We start from the raw sequence: 23,049 nt of genomic DNA on the forward strand, positions 1-23,049 counted from the left end.
AATTCTGCGGATGTAAGCAGTTGATCAATACTTGCAAATAAATAAAAATGACTTAAATGGAACAGGACTGCTTCTTATAGGCTAACCCATCATAGTGACAGAAACATGGCTGCTTACTAATACATTTGACATTACTAGCTTATGTGACAGACAAGAAATCCCTAACATGGCCATAGTGTGCAGTGCAGCAGATACAGCCCAAAGCTTGCTGTTAAGAGCATCCCACCAGGATGCAGCTCTAAGGGTTCTGCCTAAACAGAACTCGGGCAAATCCTATGGACCAGAGCTATTGGGCAAATACTACTGATTCTGCAGCATGCTGTCCTGGGAACTCCAGGCAAACAAAGCAAGGCAAGAGAATTCTAGCTTTTCAGGAGGGGAAACTAGGCAAAGTAAGCAGATCATGTGCAAAAATGACACATTCTGAACCTGGAAAACAAATCTGGGAGGAAAGCCAGCCCCTAAAAGAACAGTCAGAAGATCTAGAATCATCGGAGAGATTAGGCAAAACCTGCCCACATTTTACAGAAAGGTTAAGAAGCACCATGAGGCAATCAGACTGCATCTGTTCAACAAGCAATGGTGAGCCAGAAAAACCCAACCAAGGAACACAAACCTGCCTGTCATCTCCCTCCTTCCTCCTCTCCCTGCCTTCTACAAATGAGGTCCCACCTGGGAGCTAGTGTGACGAAGTCTCACTGGGAAATTTCCCCAGCTGATAAAATTCTGTTCATACCTTGGATGCTCTACCAGAACAGAAGCCAAATTTCATCTAAAAATTCAGTTCAGCCAATATTTAGTATGCAAGACAACTTCCCTGACCTACTATTTTGCTCAAGTTTCATTAAAGACAGAAGATAAAGATCAGAGGTCTCAAATAAATCTTCCACAGGCTGATAACTGTGAAAGCTAGATTGCTCCTTCACCAGCTGGTTTGTGCCATATGTTCCCAGGAAAATATGCAGTGGCACAGCTGAGATGAAGTGAATGACACGAACTTCCCCCTAGTTCTTCTTGCTACTTACGAATATTGTCAGTGCTCTCCCTCACAATATCAGTCTTGAGCAGGTTGTCCGCCAGGACAAAGGCACTTTCTTCTACGGTGTCCAGGAGCATGGTTGCTGCACGCAGCTGATCGCTTGCAGGCAAGTCCCTCCATGCATTCAGAGCCTGGGGCTGCAGCAGATTATTGACTGTTTCAACCATGGCCTGTGAAGAAGAGGAACAAGATTGATTTCCCATGAGCCCTTCCTCCCACTTCAAGGAGCACAGCAGCAGCCTGCAAGAGAATCATGTTCTCCAGTGCAATGAGCTGCCCAACTCAATGGATCTGCCTCTGCCCATAGTAATGGGCTTACTTCGAGGAGTTGGCGTCTCTTAAGAGGACAACGGTGGGGACAGCAATACCAGCATATCTTGTAGGTTTGTTGTAAAGACTGAGAGAATGAACACATGGCATTTTGGGAGTAAGCATGCTCAGTGTTACTGGAAATTAAAAACAGCCATGCAATTACATAGCTATATTCTAGGATGAAAACATAGAAACCTTTGCTAAGAGTGAAATTATTTACATATTGAGTGAAGCATCCAAGTTCATGTATAATTTCTTGAGTTGTTCCTGCCTATAGTTTTGTCTCCATGGACCTATGACTTCCTTTGGCTGTTCAGCCATTGTCCTCTGGCTCTGTAAGTTGGAGCCAAAACTTATGGTGGGGTAAACCCTCAATAAGCTGTATTAATTTGCATGTGAACTTGATTCTGACACCCAAACCACTTTTAGTGCTTTTACTGTAGAGTGCAAACTTGCCATTTTTTCCATCAAAAGAAAAATTAGATGATTGGGTGCTGGCTCTATCCCTGACTCCTGTGTGATTGAACAGTGTTTCTTCTACGGTAACTAAAAGGAAGTTGCCCTATTGCAGCATGTAAAGCTTGGGTACTCCAGAGAAGTGTAAATGTCTTCCGAACCATGAAGCTGCCTCCCTGGCCAGCAAGATCATCTCAAGGTATTTCTGTACCCCAGGTAAAGTACCATTTTGACCCTCCCCCATCCATGCTATATTACATGGGTTAATGGGGAAAAACATGCATTTCCTGGGATATTGATTTCTTGTCATTTGAATTTAACATTGCAACATTTGCCCATGTCACTGTATAGTAAGCGGCCTTAAACATTTCTTTGAAATACAAGGCATTCATTGTTTAAATGAATAAGCAAGCAAACCAAAAGGCCCATAGCTGAGGTATTTAAATTTAGAATAAATCACAAACAAGAAACAAGTAAGTATTGGTTAGAAGTTACCATGATTTAAGAAATTTACCTCAAGATCACAGAAAAATGTTATTTACAATGTGAAAACAAAATAGTTCTTAAATACTTTTTAAAAATTAACTTTTCTTCCTTTTGCACTGGCATGAATCACAGGCAAGTATGTGTCTTTGGCAAGGTATTCTTCAATTGGAAGTAGGCAAGCCCTACTTGTCTTCCTTGGGGCAACGAAGAATGAAGGTAGATCATTTTAAGTTCTCAAATACTTCTCTCTCCAGAAGCAACAGTGATCAGTGAAGCTAAAATGATTTGGAGTATAATGGCAACAGTGGGAGAAAAATTGCATCTGATGGCATATTCCAATATTAGAACTTCCATTATGCTTGGTTTCATAATGGAAACAGTTCATGAGAGTGTTGGAATCAACCCATATTTTAAAAATTTCATCAGTAGCATATTCTTCCAAATCCAGACCACACTTCAGAAATTCTTCTCAGGGAACTTTCTCCCATTTCTTAATGCCATATAAAAATTCACAATATTTACTTTGGTGGTCCATCTTCCCAAACCTAGCAGACTGAATTGCCATAAAGAACACAGGATTTATGAAACATACACAGAATTGTTCTTCCATGTCTCTAATAGATTCATTTCCTCTCTCATAGCTGAATAGTCTTTTTTCACATCGTGAAGCTTGTAGAAGTTGTTCAGAACACTGGTTTAGTTACTATCTCTAATGCCAGCCTTGTTGCTTTTTCCACAGCTTCCTGGAAGTCTTAATCAGCACAATACTCTTCTTCTTTTAAGTTTTGCTCCTTTCTAAAACATCAGCAACATCTGGTACAGGTGAAATCACTGCTTACTGCATCAATTCTGTGTATTATTGCACTGGCACACACTAATTTAAAGTTCTTTCGTTCTTTTGCCATTTCTTGCTATAACATCAACATTAGAATTGATGCTTATTTCCCTGGGAGTGTCATATATTTCTCTAATCAGGTTTCTGAATGAATGGTCTACAGCGATCTGGCATGGTCATCTTTTTTCAGACAAAGGTTGCAGTCAACTTGCCTATATGTTTCTTCAAAACATTCCATAAACACACTGAAGATAATACAAATTTATATTTTTTGGAACACAAAAAAGCTGTACTGCATCCTTATATGACAAAGCAGCAACTTTTAGCTCTATAATGAATAAGCACTGCAAGGACAAAGAAGGATTTTCTGCTCAAATCATATTTTTGTGCATTCCACAGTGTTTGTTTTTGATGTTTTAACTACTGTCATAACTTCTGTTTGCATGCCCTCAACAGGAATTTCTAGCCTCTGTAGTTCTGCAAGAACGGTTTTGATTAGACCAGCACTGATGACTTATTAACTGGGATAAATCCCGGAAATCTTTTTTCGGTATGGACTTCCTGAATTCTTCGTTCTTTCCACCCAATTGACACAAATCAAATTATTATTGTCATTTGTTCCATATGACTGACATCTGGAGTACAGTCAAGTATAATTGACTCGTATTTTCCATTTTTCTGCTGCTCAAGAATGTGCTTAGTGACTTTCTTTGAAAACAGACTTTTCAATTCATTCTGCATAATGCTGCTTGAGTAATGAGATTGCATTTCAGCATTGTTTATTCTTTGCACATTCTCTATTACAACTGGATCAAATTTTGCTAGCATTTCAATAAGGCTGAGAAAGTTTCCATTGCTCCTCTCATAGTGTGCTACTAGAGCCTCTGAAAAATCACTCCTGTAGCTACAGCTCTTTCCAGGTTATTTTGCCAGTATTTTCTGTGGATAACACCTCCTAATTTAATACCCGTCGATCATCTGTAAAGGAGCAGAGAGGGGGAATTTCTCCCTAGATATATTTCCAGAATTATTTTCTTAAACAAAAGTAACAAGTCTTCAGCCTCTTAGAGCTTGTGATACGGGCAGAAGATGCAACTGCTATTTTTTTTTGTGAGAAATAGGCTGCACTCGCCTTTCACACTGTTTAGAAGACATTTCTTAGTTTCTTAAATCATTTTTTGTAGCATCTGTCCTGTTGGGAAGTAACTGCTGCCCCATTAAAAAAATGCAGGAGTTTAGTGTAGCTGAGATTTTGCTGAAATGTTTCTATTCCAAATCAAAAGGATGCAAAAGTGTGTGCTTTTTCTAACCCAGGTCTTGTTGCTACTCCCCCTGCCCTGCCCCAAGTTTGTAAACTGTTGTAAACCCTGACAGTGCATGTGACTAAAGTTCTTCAGTGTTATCCCAATATTGCAGGAGGGAAAGCTGTGAGTGAGAAGTGACTGGGTTACACCAGCCCTTTGGCATACTCTAGTATTATTATTACCATTTGGAGGTGTTGAGGGTAGTGCATGAGAACGCTGCAGTGCAGAAATGCTGGTGACATTGTGAAGCAACAGAGTGGGTTTATTATTTTATTAAGGGCTGGGTGACTGCATTTGTGCTTCCAGGGAACCTGCCACTTAGTTCTCGTATGAGGTGCTCCCTCTCTCAGCAAAGTCACGCTACTAGGGCTTTTAGGAAAAAGTGCAAGCATCAGCTAAATCTGCAATTCACGGGGTGCGGGGAGCAGTTTCAAAAGAACACTGCTGCAGTTGGGAATTCAACTCAGGAAAACTGTGTTTTGTTAGCTGCTGAAAGGTGCCTGATGCCAATGCAAAAAGTAAAATGCAGGCTCCTTCAGCACCCTAAACCCTGATCATTTCTTCTTCCCTTGCCGATATACTCCCTACAGACTCTATTGCTATTTTCTACAAGAACATGCACCAACGCTTCCAAGATGAGGGAAATTACTTTAGGATAAACCATGTGAAACTGTCAGAACTGTCATAACTTATCTGATATACTTAAGATTGCCATATATAATACCTCCCCCACCTCTTATTCCTATATTTTATATATCTGTACCCTTTGCTCCAAATAATGCTTTTTTGAAGTTCATTGTGTATCCTGTGTGATTAAAATACTTACCTGCATTAGTGCTTTCAGTTTCCCAGGCTTCCAAATGTCATGGAATATGATGTTAATCAATAAAGCACACAGTGAAAATGCATGGGCGTGTTGCAACTGCACGCATAACGCATGGGAATTACAACTACACACTACTGTATACCTTGGAACAATTCCTGGAGACTATGCCCGTAATCTGTTCAGGTCTGGCATACAAGTCTCCTTGCACAGGTCTGCATATCTTTCTCAGGGGCAGTCAAGGAACTTTCTGCACAAGTTTTTGTCTCCAGAGAGTAACTTGTCAGTCTCCTGGGCCATCTAAATCCAGTGCTCAAGACTGGTATTCTCAGCCAACAGAAGCAGTAATGATAGCTCAGCCTCTTCCCTAGGACATGTATCCATCTTGTTCACAAGCCCCATGGGGTCAATCTGGGTGCCTTCTGAATGCAGATCCAGGATGTTGCCACTTTCTAGATATTTCCTCAAGGACAATGTCAGCTGTCTGGCTTACTCCTTACAGTGTTTTTGTTTTTTTAAAAAAATAGGCTGCGCCTCACTTTTCCCACAGTGGCAGGGTAAGCTAAGGGATAGCACCCCCTTCCCTTTTTAAATATTCTTGTTCAGAAAACACATGTATACAGCAGTGTTCCTCCACAATGAGGACTGCAATGTGATACCCACTGACGTGGAGGAATCCCTACGGAAGTCACCTTTTAGGAGACATAAATAGGATTGCACTGATATAGTCATGCCCTTTCTCTGATTCACATGAAAGCAGGGGGGTGAGGGGAGGGCGTTTGATTTCAGAAAAAATCCTCAGAGAGGTTCACTGGGGAACAACAGGGCACATGGGCAAAATGTCCCCTAATTAAGGGGGATCGGATACCACTGAGATCATCCAGACCTCTTTATATGTATTTCAGCAGATGTCCACAGACAGCAGGGTTGTGGGGCTAATGACCTCCCAGGGATCTGCGGCTGCAGCCTTTGTGGCCACCCCTTCACACAGCCTGAGGTTCTACTCCAGTGACCCAACCCCACTGTTGGTTCCCATCCCACTGAGAAGCAGAGTGTGCAAGGTCAGATGCAAATTTTAGTACTTGCAAGCAAGCTGCATGCCTCCAAAGTACCTAAGCGTGGCTCAGGCAAGCTGCTCTGCCGCTCCATCATCACCTGTGCTCCTTTCACCAAGAATCTGACTGTATTGATCCAGCTCTGAGTCTGCTCTGAGACAGTGTCAGATAGATCACTCCCCTCTGGCTATTCCTGGACAATCTGTTATTCAAGATGGCCAGGGTAAAGTGAAGGAATGTGGAGATGAGGTTATCAGCAAGCTGTCTTTTACTGCATAAACGGTGTGGGTTTGCTGTTGTCTTCATACCATTTCTATGCTTTATGGTGCATGCATAAGTTAGTACATTGATTTCTGTCATACACCAGGGTGGGAAACTTTTGTTGTCGAGGTTGCATTCCATGAGAATAATCTGTTGGGGTCCTGCTAGGCCAAAGCCAGGGTGGCTGTGGTTATCTTCCTTCCCCCTTTCTTTGTTACCTTTTCCTCTACCCCAGGACACTGGGAGAAGAGACAGATTACCCTTGCTAGAGGTCTGAACTGATAGCTTTGGAAAAATGCTTATGCGTAGAATTAACATTTTTGAAATTAAAATGGATGAATTACATAGGCTCTCTGGGGACATGGAAGGCCAAGCAACAAAATTAAACTTCACTCACTCTTCTGACTGGATAACAACAGTGGATAACTGCTGAATTATGCATGCAAATTTAATCTTCTTATAAATAGGAGGATGAAAATACAAGAAATAGTGGTCAGAACAATCCTACCAGGGTATGTGTATAAATGTATATGGATCCTGGAGAATCTGTCAATAGCCATGTTGCAATTATGATATGGACAATGAATTCTCAATTGTATGGCTGTTACTATTCTTAGTCACAGCTGGTGGATCAGCATTCAAGTAGCTACTGATCTTTTACCAGTTGACTCTTGCACTCTTCGAGTTTACAGAATGAAGTGCTCTGGCCACCAGCTGACTTGGGTTTAAAGGAGGACTTGACCCATGTATACAGGATGAGTTTATCAATGGCTACTGGTCCTGGTAGTGCTGTGTGACTTCTAGGACACCTGGTTGGCCACTTTGACAACAGGATGCCTGATGAAATAGGCACTTTGTCTAAACCAGCAAGGTTTTTCGTATGTACTCTTGGAAGCACATTTATGGCAAAAGTCACCGATCATCAGATGATAAAATGATCAGTAGAAGGAAGGGTAAGAAGAAGTCTACAATGACAGAAATGCAAATTGAAGACTCTTGAAAGATGTTCTAAAGGGATGACACAAACTTGCATCAATCAGAGGAAGTCTGAATAACAACAAAGGCTCAGCTAAAGATGTTTTGATACAATTACAAGTTTCAAATCCAGATGTGGAGTCCGTACTTGCTGGAGGAACGGATGAAGAACACAGGCAATTAAACCAAATTTTGGACGTTTTTTTGGCTGGCTTGTTTTGCCCATCCTCTGCGTAAGTGAGGGTGGTAAGGGCAAAAATGGGTTGTTACTCTGTCTTTGACAACTGAGATTTGCAGATTAAAAGTTTAAGGCAGATGTAGGCAACTTGTAGTCCTCCAGATGCTTTTGCACTGCAACATTTATTGCAATGGCTAGGGCTGCACAGATGAATCCAAGGGTACTGGGAATTTTCTGCCTCAAATTTTCATTTTTTTAGTCTCTACAGATATAAAAAGAAAACTCTTTCTTTTTATATCTTTGTGAAATGCAGCACTTTTGAAATAAACCACAAGAAATCCAGGAAACTTGTAGGAAAAATGCACACGTACATTTCTTTTTCAAATATTATTGCTACCATCCTACTCACATGAACTACTATCAGCCCTATTCACAAATGCTGGGACTACATAAGATTGTAATGGCTTACAAGACTTCTGTAAACAGACCAGGATACCCAAAAAGTACCAAGAGGGACCAAGTATAGGGCCCTAAATAGTAGCAGGTGTGAATTATCATCAGCTAGGGCTCCACAGAGATTTGGAAGGATGGTGGTTCCTGAAATGTATGATGGATATACCAGTAATATATATGACACCATTACAATATAAGCAGTTGTTCAAAGATATACCTGAGTGTCAGGGCAACTCCATGTTTGCATACAAATGAAAAAAAGAGCCTTCAAGACATTCATTTACATGGTGCCTGAAGACCTAGGCCAAAACTGCCTGATAGAATGATTTTGGGGAAACAGGCTGAAGTGCTTTTTCCTGCTGCCACTGCAATGCCTGCTGCCTCGATGGCCTTGCAGTATATGCTGAGTCAGCTGGCAACGTGTTCTTAGAGATTCTTTGCTCCAGTGGTCTTTCAAGGAAAGATGCTAATGACTTACGATGACTCTGGGGTCAAGCCACTTCCAGGCCTTGTTTCCCTCCTGCATGCTCAGCCTAGAAAAGCAGAAGCGTGCCAGGGAAGTGGTGAGGAGGGAGGGGAGAAAGAAAGAAGTGTAAAGCATCACAAGCTGATATGGCACTGGATTGAAGGGCATGGCCAAGTCCAACCCTGAAAGAAATAACAGGCACATGATTGCCAAGTGAGGCTTCTCCGTGTGGCATCCTGCTCCCTTTCTGAGAGACAAACTGGACAAATAGCCATAAATGGTAGCAGGTGTGAATTATCATTAGTTAGTGAATAGTAGCATGGTGAATTATCATCACCATTGCCAAGTGAGGCTTCTCTGTGTGGCATCCTGCTCCCTTTCTGAGAGATGAATTGGACAAAACAAGGTGTCTGCCCTAGGCAAGCCCTGGTGCATCACATTTTCTAGAATCCGTCATTCCTTCTAACCTTTGAATTACTTGAGAATTATGCCACAAACTGGAGATCACACCCCAAACAAAAGAACACTTTGAAGACATGCACTTGCTGATGTGCCTTGTGTGGACATTGGACTGAAGTGCCTTATGGTTCCAGTTAAATATTTCAGTGAAATATCATCCAAGAAATACAGTCTTATAAGCGTGCATTTCTTCCTTCCTATGTATCAGATTTGTATCCTGCCTTTTTCCTCTTGCAAGGAACACATCGAGGCTTACATAAGCCTCCCCTACCCCTCCTCTTCATTTTATCCTCACAACAATGCTGAGAGGCAGGTCAGGTATTTACTTGGCCTTTCACACATGGAATGGCTTTCATTTACATTCTCTAGTTAATTGGGATGGGTTTTTTAACCTGTCTCACAGAGAATTTGTAATCCATCTCATTTCTAGAGACTAGGCAGCAGCAAACGGCTTAAGACTCAGAAGCTCTTAGCTGCACAAGCAAGTGCAGGAGAGCCAAGCGCTCGGACGTGGGTCCTTCCTTATTTTGCCCTCTCCTGTTCCTTTGCCAGCCACCTCTCACTCATGAGCGAACAAAGCCTGCTCATGTTAATTCCAGAGAGATTTCTCTGATTTCAGTGGGACCTGCTCTCAGGTAAGAGCACAGAAGGGCTGCCTGGAAGAGAAAGGATGAATTCTGGATACTTCACTAAGCAGTTCTAAGTCTGTTTTCTCATTTGTGCACAGAGGGGAGGAGAGAGTTAACAATATTATGTTCCTTTACTCCAATCATTTACTGGGGAGAGATAAGATGACTTCATAATAGTTCAGCCGGACATGGTAAAATGAGCAGTTTTATATGCCTTTTGCATAGCAATGCACAGGTAATTGTTTTCTGCTAAAAAACAATGCAAGGTCACCCCTGCAGTGAGCGCGTGTTTTACAGGAAGTTGCACTGTAGTCACAGAAAGTTTTTTTTCTTGTTAAGGCACTTGGGAGAAAATGAATCATGCTTCCCTTGACCCACAGTGGAGAAAGACACAGCTGTGACTCAGCAGGGCAACCCCTCAAATCTTTTTCTATACTAGGATAGAGTAAGTGATATCAGTGATATCAGAATGGCCTCTGAACATGTGACACAAGCAAAAGTGGCCTCTTTTATTGAAAGTTCTGGATAAATGACAAGGTGGATATAGCCAGCTAGCATGCCAAGTCACCTTGCCAAGCTGGAAAGGTGCAGGCCTGCAGCCAGATGGAAAGTGAAGGAAGGAACAGGAGGAATGGCCACCCTTGACTTGATACTAACCAACAAGGAAGGCCTAGTGGGCAAAGTGGCAGCCATGAGAATTCTGGGAGAAAGAGAAAGTGACCATGCCATACTTGAACTTTTGATTCTAAAGGAAGCAACAGCCAAATGTAATGAAACATGTACCCTGGATTTCAGGAGAGACAATTTTAATAAACTCAGAACATTGATAAGTAAAGTCTCATGGCAAGTGACTCTAATGAGAAAAGGACTCCAAGAACGGTGAGGATTTTTTTTTTAAAGGAAATTCTAAAGGCGCACAATTACAAACAATTTCCAAAGAAAAAGGGTAAAAGACAATAGAAGAAGCCCATGTAGCTTCATAAAAAGCTTAGAGATGATCTGACAACAAGAAAGGACATGTATAGAAAGTAGACGGAAGGCCAAGCTAGAAAGGAAGAATACAGGGATGTGGCAGATTTGCAGGGAAGGCATGAGGAAAGCTAAAGCAAGGAATGAACGGAGGTTAGTGAGGGATGCTAAAGGCAACAAAAAGCCTTCTTCAGATATGTTCAAAGCAAAGATAGAGGAAAGAAATGGGAGGTCAGCTACTCAGTGTGGATGGCAAAATGGTAACAGATGAAAAGAGAGAAGTGCTCGGATTTTTCTGAAAAGAATATCTATGATCTTCCTGATGAAGGGGAAGTGCAAGCTGAAGAAGCAACTTGGCGACTCAAGATTGATAGGCGAATAGTCAAGGATCATCTAATTGGGTTGAATGAGTTCATTTCTTCAGGGAGTCATAAAGGAGCTGGTGGAAGAACTCCCAGAACTACTGTTTATTATATTTGAGAAATCGTGGAGGACAGAGAAATGCCAGATGACTGGAAAAGGGCTAATGTTGTACCTATCTTCTAGAAGGGAAAAAAAAGAACCTGGGAATTACAGATCAGTCAGCCTGACATCAATGCCTGGGAAAATTCTGGAGCAGAGTATAAAACAGTCAATCTGAAAACATCTTGAAAACAATGCAGTGATTAGTAGAAGCCAACATGATTTCTTGAGAACAAATCCTTCCAGACTAATCTGGTTTCAGTTTTTGACTGGGTCATCTTCCTGACGCACTGTGGGAATGCTGCGGACATAATCTATCTAGACTTCAGCAAAGCTTTTAGCAAAGTGCCCCAAGATATCCTGAATGGCAAACTAGCTAAAGGTGGACCAGATGGAACAATAGTCAGGTGCATCCACAGCTGGCTATTGAACTGGACTCAAACTGGGGAGAGGTAACAAGTGGGGCACAGCAGGGCTCAGTCCCGGGCCCAGTGCTCTTCAACATTCTTGTTCATGATTTGGATGAGGAAGTGCAGGAATTTGATTACCAGATTTTCAGATGACACAAAACTGGGTAGGATAGGTAATACCCTGAAAGACAGAAAGACGATTCAAGATGATTCTGATAGGGTTAAACACCTAGGAAAGAGAAACCACATGCATCATTACAAGATGGAGACTGCTTGGTTCAACAATACTGCAGGCGAGAAGGATCATGGAATTGCTGTAGATCAAAAGCTGAATATGAGTCAACAATGAGATGTGGCTGCAAAAAGGGCAATGCTATTTTAGGCTGCACTCCAAATCACACGAAGTAATAATTCCCTTTTACTCAGCACTGGTTAGGCCGTGTCAGGAACACTGAGTCCAGTTCTGCGCATTACTGTTGAAGAAAGATGCAGACAACAAGGAAAAGCATTCAGAGAAGGGCATCAAGGATAATCCAGGGACTGGAAACAAAGCCCTATGAGGAGAGATTGAAAGACCTGAGCATATTTAGCTTCAAGAAGAGAAGATTGAGGGGGAGATATGACAGTGCTCTACCAATACTTAAAAGCTGTTAAAATGGAAGGACAGGATTTCTTCTCAATTATCCCGGAGTGCAGAGTATGGGATAACAGGCTCAAGTTACAGGAAGCCAGATTCTGGCTAGATATCAGCAAAATAAAATTTTTAAAATATCCTGACTGTTAGAGCTCTCTCACACTAGAAGCATTTGAGGTGCTACTGGACAGCCATCTGAGAAGGCTGGTTTAACTCAGTGACCTGCACTGAGCAGGGGATTGGACCTGATGGCCTTCTGGCCCCTTCCAGCTGGGCTGCTCTATGATGCTACTGCCTCTGCTACCAGAAGTAATATGCAGTCATTGTTATTTATATTCAAGGACAGCCTTATCCTCCACGATCTGTCTACGCATGTGGTGGCAAATGCCATAGTTCAGCCATGCATTGTGTGAAGAATTTCTTGCTTTTACTGCTCCTGAATCTCTCAGTTTCATGGGATGCTCTTGGGTTCTAGTATTATGAGACAGTTATCCACTTTCTCTGCACTTTGCTTACTTTTACAACTCCTTCATGACCCCACCGCTTGCTCACCATTTTTCTAAGTTGAACAGGCTCCAATCCTGTACTTTCTCATGGAGGTTGCTTTAATTGCCTGACCATTTTTGTTGTCATTTTCTCAAACTTCTTTAGCCCTACAGTATATACATTTTACGCCATGGTGATGAGAAGGGTATGCAGTATTCCTGTTAAAGTCACACAATAGCTTTTCATAAAAGCATTATCATGTCAGTTATTTTATTGTTGATTTTTTTCCCTAACAGTCTCTAACACGGAATTTTCCTTTATCACAGCGGTCACACACACAGCCTCAAGATCCCTTTCCTGGTTAGACACTGCCAACGTGGACCCCATCAGTTTGCACATGCTGAGCATTACTTTGCCGCACTATGCATCAATTTATACTTTGCAACATAGAACAGGATCTGCCATTTTGATCAAAGAAACAAGAGGAAAGGTTATCCTTGACTTGCTACTAATCAACCGGGGAGACCTAGTGGACAAAGTGGCAACTATGGGAACTCTGGGGGAAAGTGACTATGCCATATTTGAACTCTTGATTTTAAGGAAGCAAATGCCAAATGTAGCCTGATGTATGGAAAGTTAGTATTGGAGCTCTTTGCTGTTCCTTTTACTTTAAGCCCTTTAAACCCGCCTTCCCCTACCTTGTGCCTTCCGGACACCTCTGGACTGCAACTCCCAGAACTCCCAGTCAATGGCCCTGCTGGGTAGCAATTCTTGGAGTTGTGGTCCAAATGCCTCTGAGGTCCAGCAGGTTGGAGAAGGCTGCTTTAAACAATTGGGTGCCACAGAACTGGCTACCTCAGTACTTGCCTTCATCTCCAGATCATTTGTGAACATGTTAAATAGTGCAGATCCTAATTTACATAATTCCACTGTGAGAACTGATAATTTATTCTTACTCTCTTGGCTACTCTACAGGAGGCATGTATTGTGCCCCCAGGATCCCTCACCTGCAGAATTTTGTGGGGCCTTTTCACAATGCCATAGTACAAGGCCTTTCCTATGTTTTCCATCCATATACATGGCAAGGAAAGGCAGACATAAAATTTCAAATCCAGGACAAACCAGAATGAACTTCTGCGTAATGTTGCAATTCTGCTATACTGCAGCAATGACACAGCACCATCTTGTGGTGGAATAATGAAATATAAAGAAAGGCAGCAAAACACAAACCATGCCAGCACCTCCCCATGGGAAGGACACTTTCTTCCTCCCACCAGGAAAACAGAGGAAGCCTCACTAAAGCAGTGGGTTTGAACCCTCATGTAACAAAGTGCTGTTTCCTGCTGAGTTACTGATCCAAAGAATGCTCTCTACTCTAAAGACATGACTGCTAGGTTTGCTCAGGAGCCTTTGGTGAGGGACTTTGTCAAAAGTGGTTTGAAAGTCCAAGTAAACCATGTCTATTGGATCACTCCTATGCGTGTTGACAGTTGCAGAAACTCTAAATGCTTAGTTATACCGTACCTTGCAGAAGCCCTCTAGATGCTTCTTCAGAAAGATTTGTCTTCCTATATGCTTGATGATACCATCTCAAAGAGTGCTTCCTACCCATCTTCCAGAACAAACATTATGCCAACCAGCCTGCTGTGTCTTGGACACACCCACCCCATGACCCTTCGAGGCTTTACACTGGCCACAATCTACTCCTTTGGCACAGAGGCTAGTCATAAGTACTTACTATGCATTTTTGAAGGTGGTCAGCAATTTCACCATTGTGTGAATTTCACCAGATGAATTCTTAGACAGATATAATTAGAGAACCAGTGTGGTATAGTGGTTAAGAATGCAGGAATGGGAGTCAAGCAATATGGGGTCTAGTCCTCCTTGGCCATGGAGCCAACTGGGTGACCTTGGGCCAGTTACAGACTCTCAGCCCACCCTACCTCACAGGTTGTTGTGGGGATAAGACTGAGAGCAGCAGGAGGAGAATGATGTGAGCTGCTTTGAATTCTTTGAAAGAAAAAAAGGCAGGATATAAATCCAATAAATAAATGTAGTCTTAGTGATTTGGTTGTTTTCAGTTTGCCCATAACCAAGCAATTCCTCATAGGTAAATGCAACAGTAATAAATGAGATGGGAATAAATAGAGCATAAATAAAGCAGAGAGAATAATAGAGCACAGAGCCTTCGTTGCATCATGGTTGGATTACTGCAATGTGGTTATCTTTAGCAAGCGTCTACAAGCTTCCATTCAGGCAAAATGCTACTGCCTGCGTGATATCAGGACCACATCGCACAAATACTGAAAGTATTGCTTGCCAATTGTTTTCTAGGTTCGGTTCAAGGTGCTGACTTTAATCCTTGGAAAGAGCAATTCTATGGTCCCTGTAGGGCATCTCAGGGACCACTGGATTTTAGGGATTTCCCCACCTAAAGCTATAGACACTGCTAGGACTTTGGGAGGCTATGTCTGCAATCTGATCTGATCCCATCCCATCCCAGTCCCTTGCAGCCAAATGGAAATGATTGCATGGTGTGCTTTTGGAGTGGTCCGAAGGATGCTGATCTCTCCAGCCTCAGCCCTGCCCCTGGCCATGCGCCACCCCCAGTGGGCTCAGAGGAAAGCAAAAGAAAGGGAGGGTGTGGGGTGAACATTCCCTTGGCTGCTGCTTCTGCCCTGCCAGCAGTAGCATGGAAGCCTTTATTTACTCATTTACTTATTAGGGTATTTTTATCCCATCCTTAACCAATCGTCTCTGGACAACTTACAATACGATAAATACCTAATCAATCAATCAATCAATCAATCAAAAGCAAAACCAACACACAACCAAGATCTTGTGTAAATTTTGTTTAGATGATCTGCTGTCCCACCCTTCCCTCCTTTTGCTGCTTTCCTTCCTATTTATTTTAGATGGCACACTGCTTTGGAGTAAGGATTTGTCTAGTTTCGCCAAATAACTTTGCAAAGTGCCATGCCTAAAATTCGTGATATCATCATCATCATCATCACCTTCATCAAAGCAAAACAGTGTAATATGGAAGGGAAAAAACTTTGAAAGTACCTGGACATAGGCTCTGCAGGAGCGTTCCCGTTTCTGTAGCTGAGTCCATAAAGAAAGCATTTATAAACACAGAATTTTAAAAAGTTAGCATCAGGAAAAAACAAATTATACAACATTTATACAAATGATATTTTTTCTTATAATTTATTTCCAAAAACATGCACAATAAGTTAAATAGTAGCACTCTCTCTACACTATTGAAGACCAGATAACTGTAAACATCAAAGTCGGTCTTTCAAGATTGCTTACAAAAATCTTTCCTTGATCAAATGACCATTTCAAAACTTTGACTTGGAGTTTTCTCTGAAATTGTTCCTTAGTCAACTGGCAGTTTCCTGGGACAGCTGCATTCATTGAGCAGAGAACCAAGGGCCGCTTAAGAAGCTCCCCCACCTCCTGTGGCTCCCAGGATAAACATCATGGCACGGACCAGCCTGACTCCCTGTATCATCCAAAGAAGCAACAAATGACGAGAGCTTGTTTTGACCTTTCCAGCAAGAAAGAACACTTAGAAGTGCTTTGAAATTAGAAATTGGTGCCCTTGTTTTCAATCTGTCTACCCAAAAATTATTTCTTTTGTGTTTCTAGTGGTGATTTAACTTTTTTGGCAGCCGTTTTTAACCTGAGAAGCAGGGCAAAATGTTGTAAATAAACAAATGATTAAGAATGGATAGATGGATACGGTTAGATCACAGAAATCTGATAAAACTGCTTGTCAAAGCATTTCTGTTTGCTTTATTATCTTTTATCTTCTGCCATATCATAAACAAAATGGAATATGTGAAAAAATGCCAGAGATTATATGGGATAAAAGGATTAAAAATATATTATTTTTTCAATGAGAAAATACAACCAAATGTTGCAGCTTGCTGCAGCCTATTCAGTATATTGGGTGGGATTTTGTTTACTTAAAAATAATTTTAAAAATCTTATTTGTCTGTCTGCCCAAGTGGCCCCCAAGCTAATATGCAACTTTCAGAACAATCACATATCAAAAATCAAATTAAGCTTGGAACAAAACATCTTTAAAAAAAAGCAGAGATGGTAACTAAAGGCACAATCTTAAGGCCTTCTGCCCTTTTGGGCGGGGGGAAGACATAGAATAATTTGCAGACTCAGCTCCAAGATCTTGCAGCCTCAGTGCTGGAACTCTGATGGTTGACACCCCCACCCTCTCAAACAAGTCTGGAGGTTTAGAATGAAGGCATGAGGCATTGGCTTGTGCCCTAAACAATTCAAATCTCAGCAAAGGCAAGCAAGGCTAGATGACTGTTATGGCCCAACAGGCAAAGATGGAGTGAATCGGACATCCCCATGGAGGGAGCCACAGCTGGAGTGCTACCACAGAATGGGTGCTGTCTCTACCAGTTGGACTTCTCTTGGTAACACAACAAAGTCTGTGAAGAAGTTGTACTTCTTAGTACTTCTAATAGATAGGCTGAGCCATAAGTAGGTATACAGTACTGTTGGGTCATGTTTAGTTTCTTAGCTGCTTGAAATGTCCTCCATCAAAGTTGGAACATTCCTGGAACTGGCCTCTGACACGGTGACACAAATTCCAGATAGCATTAATGTTAATAAATGCTTGCAAGATGAACTCCTTCAATTCGTCCACTGTGTGAAGACCTCCATGATCTGATCAGTAATATATACCTACTTTTGGCTCACCCTGTATATATGTGTGCGCGCATATCTATAGATATATAGATATACACATATACACGTATTACATAGATCTAATACATATATGTGAGCTCTAACTGATATTTGGATAATTCTGATATATAATTATTTATTTAGTGCTCAATAATTCATAGTAAAGAATGGATATTTATCTCTAAAATTTTAATAAGTATTACAATTAATGTTTCAATAGAACCTACAGATTGCTGCTCATTATGTTATCCAATTATAGCATTTTTAAACAAGTTGAGAAAATAGAAGATAAATGAAATTATTTCACAGGTATTTAAGTATAAATCTGAATCACAGACAATTTTTTTAAACTAAACTCCTGATTTGACCTGTATTGTGGGACATGAACAAAGTTTATGTTAGAGGAAGTGCTATTCTCTAGTCATCTTTTTAAAGACATAAAATATAAACAGTTAAATAAAAATTGTCTTTTATTTAATCTAGGAGATGTTAGAAAGTTTCCATAAAATGAGCATACTGTGAGGACATATAAAAGATCATAAGCATATAAGAAACAATTAGAGGTCTGAAAAAATGACAATTTATCAGAATTAATTTCTTCAAGATGACTTCCCCAAGCTGATGCCTTCCAGATATTTTAGACAAGAACTTTAGACAATTCCTGACCCTTGGCAATGCTGGTCGGGCCTGCAGGGAATTAAAATTCAAAATACCTAAGGACATCAGGTTGGGAAAACAAATATGTATTTTTTTTAGAAAAGTACAAATACATTATTTGGTCATCGTGTTACTTGAAAAATATTCAAGAAAAGAATCAGCAATTGTCAAAAGGAAGGAAAATTGTGAGCTTCTGTTATCACTTTTGTTAAGAAGGAATTTTGTAAGGATGTGAATATTTTTATGCATATTATACAACTTACCTTCAAATAGGTGTGTATAGGATTGCACTGTTAATTGCTTTTTTTGGTCTCTTGGATCTTGAAATATATTTGTTTGTTTTAATTTAATTTTATGCAGGTGGAGCACCAAAATAATTGATAATTTTCATCAAATTTTTGTTGAGGAACTGATTAAGCCAGTATCTTGCATATACATTTTGCTTGCGATTGCACTATAACACACTTACCCTTTCACTGGATAGAAAAAAGTTAACATTCAAAGAATTTATTGTCAAAACGTATTTGCACGAGATATTGATTCTTTAGTGCTAGTTAATAAGTCATTTTAAAACTAAATGGAACTAAATGGGTATATCCTTCTCTGGATATATTTTACATTTAATTATCATTTTTCCTTTATTCATCTTATTTCAATGTGGCCCAGTGAGAATAGATGAAAAATAATTAAATGTTTCAAAAATGAATAAACATTGAGCTGGTGGTCTACATAATCCGAGCTTGAATGTTTTATATTATTGAGTATATCCACATGCTTACGTGATCACAAAGTAATACAAAGCAAGAGTATATAGATTTTTATCTAAGTTGGATTAAAGGCTAAAAAAACCACAAGCACTGTAATTGAAATACAGGCAAATATAAAATGATATTAACTCAAGCCTATGTACCAGTCGCAGATGGGATAAGGTGTGTAGTTTATTTATCTATGAAATAGTTTTGATAAATGGGGTAAATCATGGAATGAATCTCTCTCGATGGATGGATAGATAGCCCAGAGATAGAAAGTGAAACTTGGTGAGAGCGCTTTTGGGATGAAATGTGTTCAAGTGAGAATGTATTTGCGGTGCTGGATAGCAAAGGGAATCAAGGTTAAAAGAAAAATGAGATTTTTAAACATAATTTATTATCTAGCATTACTGCACACAAGTTTTCAAAAGATCTTCCTGAAATTAAAATGGGAACCACACAAAACATACAATGTAACAACCACTACAGCACAGCTTTGTAACTTGAAAAGAAATAAGGGGAGGCTGTGGAGGAAAAGATAGAAAAAGGGAGTAATTTTCAGACTGTGGGATTTTCAGTCCCTGGAAGAGGCTTACTTGGGAGGCAGTCCCTTCGCTGACTTCCCTTTCCATCACCAACTGGGGCGACCCTCTGAGCAGGCACAACTCATGACGGTCTGAGCATTCCTGGAGCAAGTATTATGCTACTGCGTTCTTAAAGCTTGCCTGTGTACACAGCTTGGGGGGTGGTTGGCCTTCAGAACACAGGGCTGCTGATTGCCACCCTGCAAAGTGAGGGCTTTCCGTCGTGCTCCCTGACTGAGAGGCTGGGCATGGCTGGGAGCCGGAGAGACCCACTCCCATCCTTTGGTAAGGGCTGGATGGGCGGCAGCAGAGCTGCGTGGGCCAACAGGTGCTTTACGGAAACTCCTCCTGCTGCTGAGCGACATGACTTGAGCCCACATGGTAGGGAACAGCATGGCGGAGGCAGGCAGGCAGGCAGCAGGCAGGCAGCCGAGGGATATTCCTTTGTGATTCCATGAAAGGCATGCATCCTGGACATGCTCAGAACTAGAAGCTCATGATTACAGACTCCTGAACAATCCCGTCCTTCATACTTGCGAGGAGAGTTCCCTAGGGCTGACTTTTGCACGGGGTGGGGGGCACTGCTATTTCTGAGTAGAGGTGCATTTTTGCTTTGCACCCAAGACCTTAAAGCAGGGGTCTCAAACTCAACTTACCTGGGGGCCGCTGGAAGTAGAGTCTGGGTGAGGCTGGGCCGCATCAAGTATTCCACCACCGCGGTGGTGGTGGGCCGCTCATCCCGCGTGGCTCCCGGAGGCCGGCCTGGGCGCTGCCGGCGCTTTGAAGGCCGCAGGGCCCCTCCCCTGTGCCCCGGCGCGCAGCTTAGAGGGAACATTGCGCCCAGGGTGACGACTCATGCAGGTGCGTGTGAGAAAAACGCGCGGGCTGCACTATCACTAAACTTTGATATCAAGTGGGGGCCACAAAATATTGTCCCACGGGCTGCGAGTTTGAGACCCCTGCCATAAAGTCACTTGATTTTGCAATCACTTCCCTCATTTGCTTCACTAAGGTATGGAAGCTTTGTTTAAAAAATCTGAAATATTTGAATTTTGTGTAAAAGACCATCCTACCCCAAATAAATTAAATAAATTATTTACTGTAGCTAAATGGCAGTTTTTCATTCATGTTGCATTTCAGTGGGGAATGGGTCCCTCCCCACACAAGTCTCCTGGCCTTAATTGCAATTTCCAAAGAAGATGCCACAGAGATCAGTGTTAAAACCTGTTCCTTATAGCCCCCTTCTTATTGCTTTATTTACCAAAGGTCTCAGGACAGCCTTCTTAAATAGGCATAGGGAAGATTGCATTAACTCAGCCACCCTTTTAAATTGCCTTTTTAACTCTCTGAGTGCCAGAGGATGGCTAAAGTGCATTAAAGGAGAAGAGCTACACCTTGGTGGTGCAACACAGGCCTTGCGTGCTTAAGTTCCCAAATTCAGTCCAAAGGAGTTCTGTTCAAAGCTGCTTTGTGGAGGGGCTGCAGTTATTTGTTAAGCCCAGGCGAGAGATCCAGTGGCTGGTAGCCCCAGGTAGGGCTGAAAAATTCCTGGCTGAAACTCTGGAGAACCAGTACCAGTATACATGCTCATGTGAAATGGGTTGCTGCTGCGTTCCAACACTTGCTTGCCTATTTTGTGGCTTTGACAATATTAATATCAACTATATTGATGAGTCTTACTTTGTGTAGCTGTGCGGATTCTGATCACTCTTTTGCAGTCATCATATGTATTAGATTCTCTGTGCAATATGAGTTGCTCCTGCAAGAGGCAATTCTGGGTCCCAAGGAGTGCTTTTGGGTGGCTGTGTGAATTCTACTCTTCATGGTCATGATTTAAAAGTTAGTGAACCCCTCTTCCTCTTTTTGTGGCAGAGCTTCAAAAGACTGCCCTGCCTCCACTGAACCCTTGGCATTGCCTCTGCTGGTCCATCCTTGGCCCTATCAGCCACAGTGGCCACCCAGCTGCCACTGCCAATGTCCCAGGTGTAGCATCATTTCGGAGGCATCATGTGTGAGCTGGAAGTGGCAACGGTATATGAATTTGTTTTAAGTGCATGTACTTCACAAGCTCCCCATCCCTCCCTCCCTGTGTGTCATGCATATCACAATGTAAACTTTAAAAATTTTTGTAGCTGTGTAAAGCTAAAGTTTGAATCACATTCTAGAATAGTGATATTATCCAAAGCAAAGTTGTTTTGCTGTTTCCTTAAGCATTTTGCACTAATAACATGTTACCATATGTTAAATACCTTGTTTCACGAAATTATGTTGCCTTTCAGGGATAATGATGGGCAATGGTGGGCCATGGTGCAGCTCTTTCCATAGGTGGGCTGGGTCCTTTCTGAACCCCTGCTCATTTACGTTACTGTTAATTATAAAGCAGGAGCAGGTTGCTTCAGGAGGAGCGGGGATCATTTCACCTCGCACAGGCCACATTTTGCAGCCTTACATATCCACACAAAGAAATAAGAATGATATTTAGATATATGGTATCTAAACAAACTGGTATCTGGAGTATTCAAACAGTCAACATTAGCTTGTGTGTCTGGGTCAAAAACAGCTTGCAAACAAATAGACACAAGCAATACCATTACTTTTTATTGACTCAGGATACTTTTTGGGAGATGGAGCAGCAGACAGACTGTGTGTGGGGGAGGGCTGCACAGACCCTGTGGGTCATGTGTCTCTTACCTGTGCCATACAGTCATCATTATTACAGAACTTCTTACAGTGACTAAAGCTGTTCTCAAAATAATTGTTGCTAAAAGCCAGCTCATGCTCTAAGTATACAGCTGGCTCGCAAGGGCAATTGTTGCTGAACAGCCGCAAAGTCATCCTGGGCAACAATCCTGAGCACATTGAACTTGTCAACAGTACAGTTGACTTCTGAGTGGACATATCTAGGATTGCAATGTTAATTATTAACTTGTAATTATGCATTCCATTAAAATTTCTTTTATACACCAAGGGAATGTTTTTCTACATTTGCCAATATCTACTAAATACTAATTGAATATTTGCCCACATATTAGATATTACCAGAATTACAACACCTGCCTACCCATGTTTGATGTCAGAATTTGGATAGTTGAAACATAATCAAAACCTTGACACTGAACAGGAGAAACTGAGCTGAAGATAACATGGGATTAAAATCTTAGGAAAAAGGCCAAAATTAAAACGATAAATTTGGTTATTTATTTATTTATTTATTTATTTATTTATTTATTTATTTATTTAGAGCATTATTCCTGTGACATTTTGGGAATGTAAGCACTCTAAGGTTTAGCTGTGGAATAGACCAAAATTGGAACTTGGGGGACCTAGTTAAATCTGTCAGTAGGGTTCTCCATGGAATAAAGGCCTTCCTTTCCACATGACTGGTCCAAGTAATGGCAAATGGATTTTTTTTCCCAGTGTGACAAATATGCTATCCAAACATAAGGAATGGAGTGGGAACATAGACTTGTTTTGTGATGGCATCAGAATGGTACAAGAGCTGTATTATTTTTCATTCATCAACTGGCAGGTAGAGAGGTAGAGCCACATTATCTGTAAAGATTTCATCTTTCTGTGGTAGAGTTCAAAGAGGGTACTTGCTGCTGAGCATTAGGTTAAACCAGACTTTTGTCTACTGGCTCAGTG

General features: G+C 41.4%; 1 protein-coding gene across 2 annotated transcripts in view; it reads right to left on the reverse strand.

Moving 5' to 3' along the window:
* ADGRL3 (adhesion G protein-coupled receptor L3) overlaps window positions 1-23,049 on the reverse strand; it is a 394,878-nt gene that overhangs the window by 135,883 nt on the left and 235,946 nt on the right. For both annotated transcript variants that reach the window (XM_044449737.1, XM_044449736.1), the window contains 2 exons: window positions 15,759-15,797; window positions 1,026-1,209 (listed from right to left, as the gene is read on the reverse strand). In XM_044449737.1, coding sequence (XP_044305672.1) covers window positions 1,026-1,209; window positions 15,759-15,797 — 223 coding nt within the window. The remainder of the gene's footprint in view (window positions 1-1,025; window positions 1,210-15,758; window positions 15,798-23,049) is intronic.

This window comes from Varanus komodoensis, unplaced genomic scaffold, assembly GCF_004798865.1.
Source record: "Varanus komodoensis strain SLA01 unplaced genomic scaffold, ASM479886v1 scaffold60, whole genome shotgun sequence".
Taxonomy (NCBI): domain Eukaryota; kingdom Metazoa; phylum Chordata; class Lepidosauria; order Squamata; family Varanidae; genus Varanus; species Varanus komodoensis.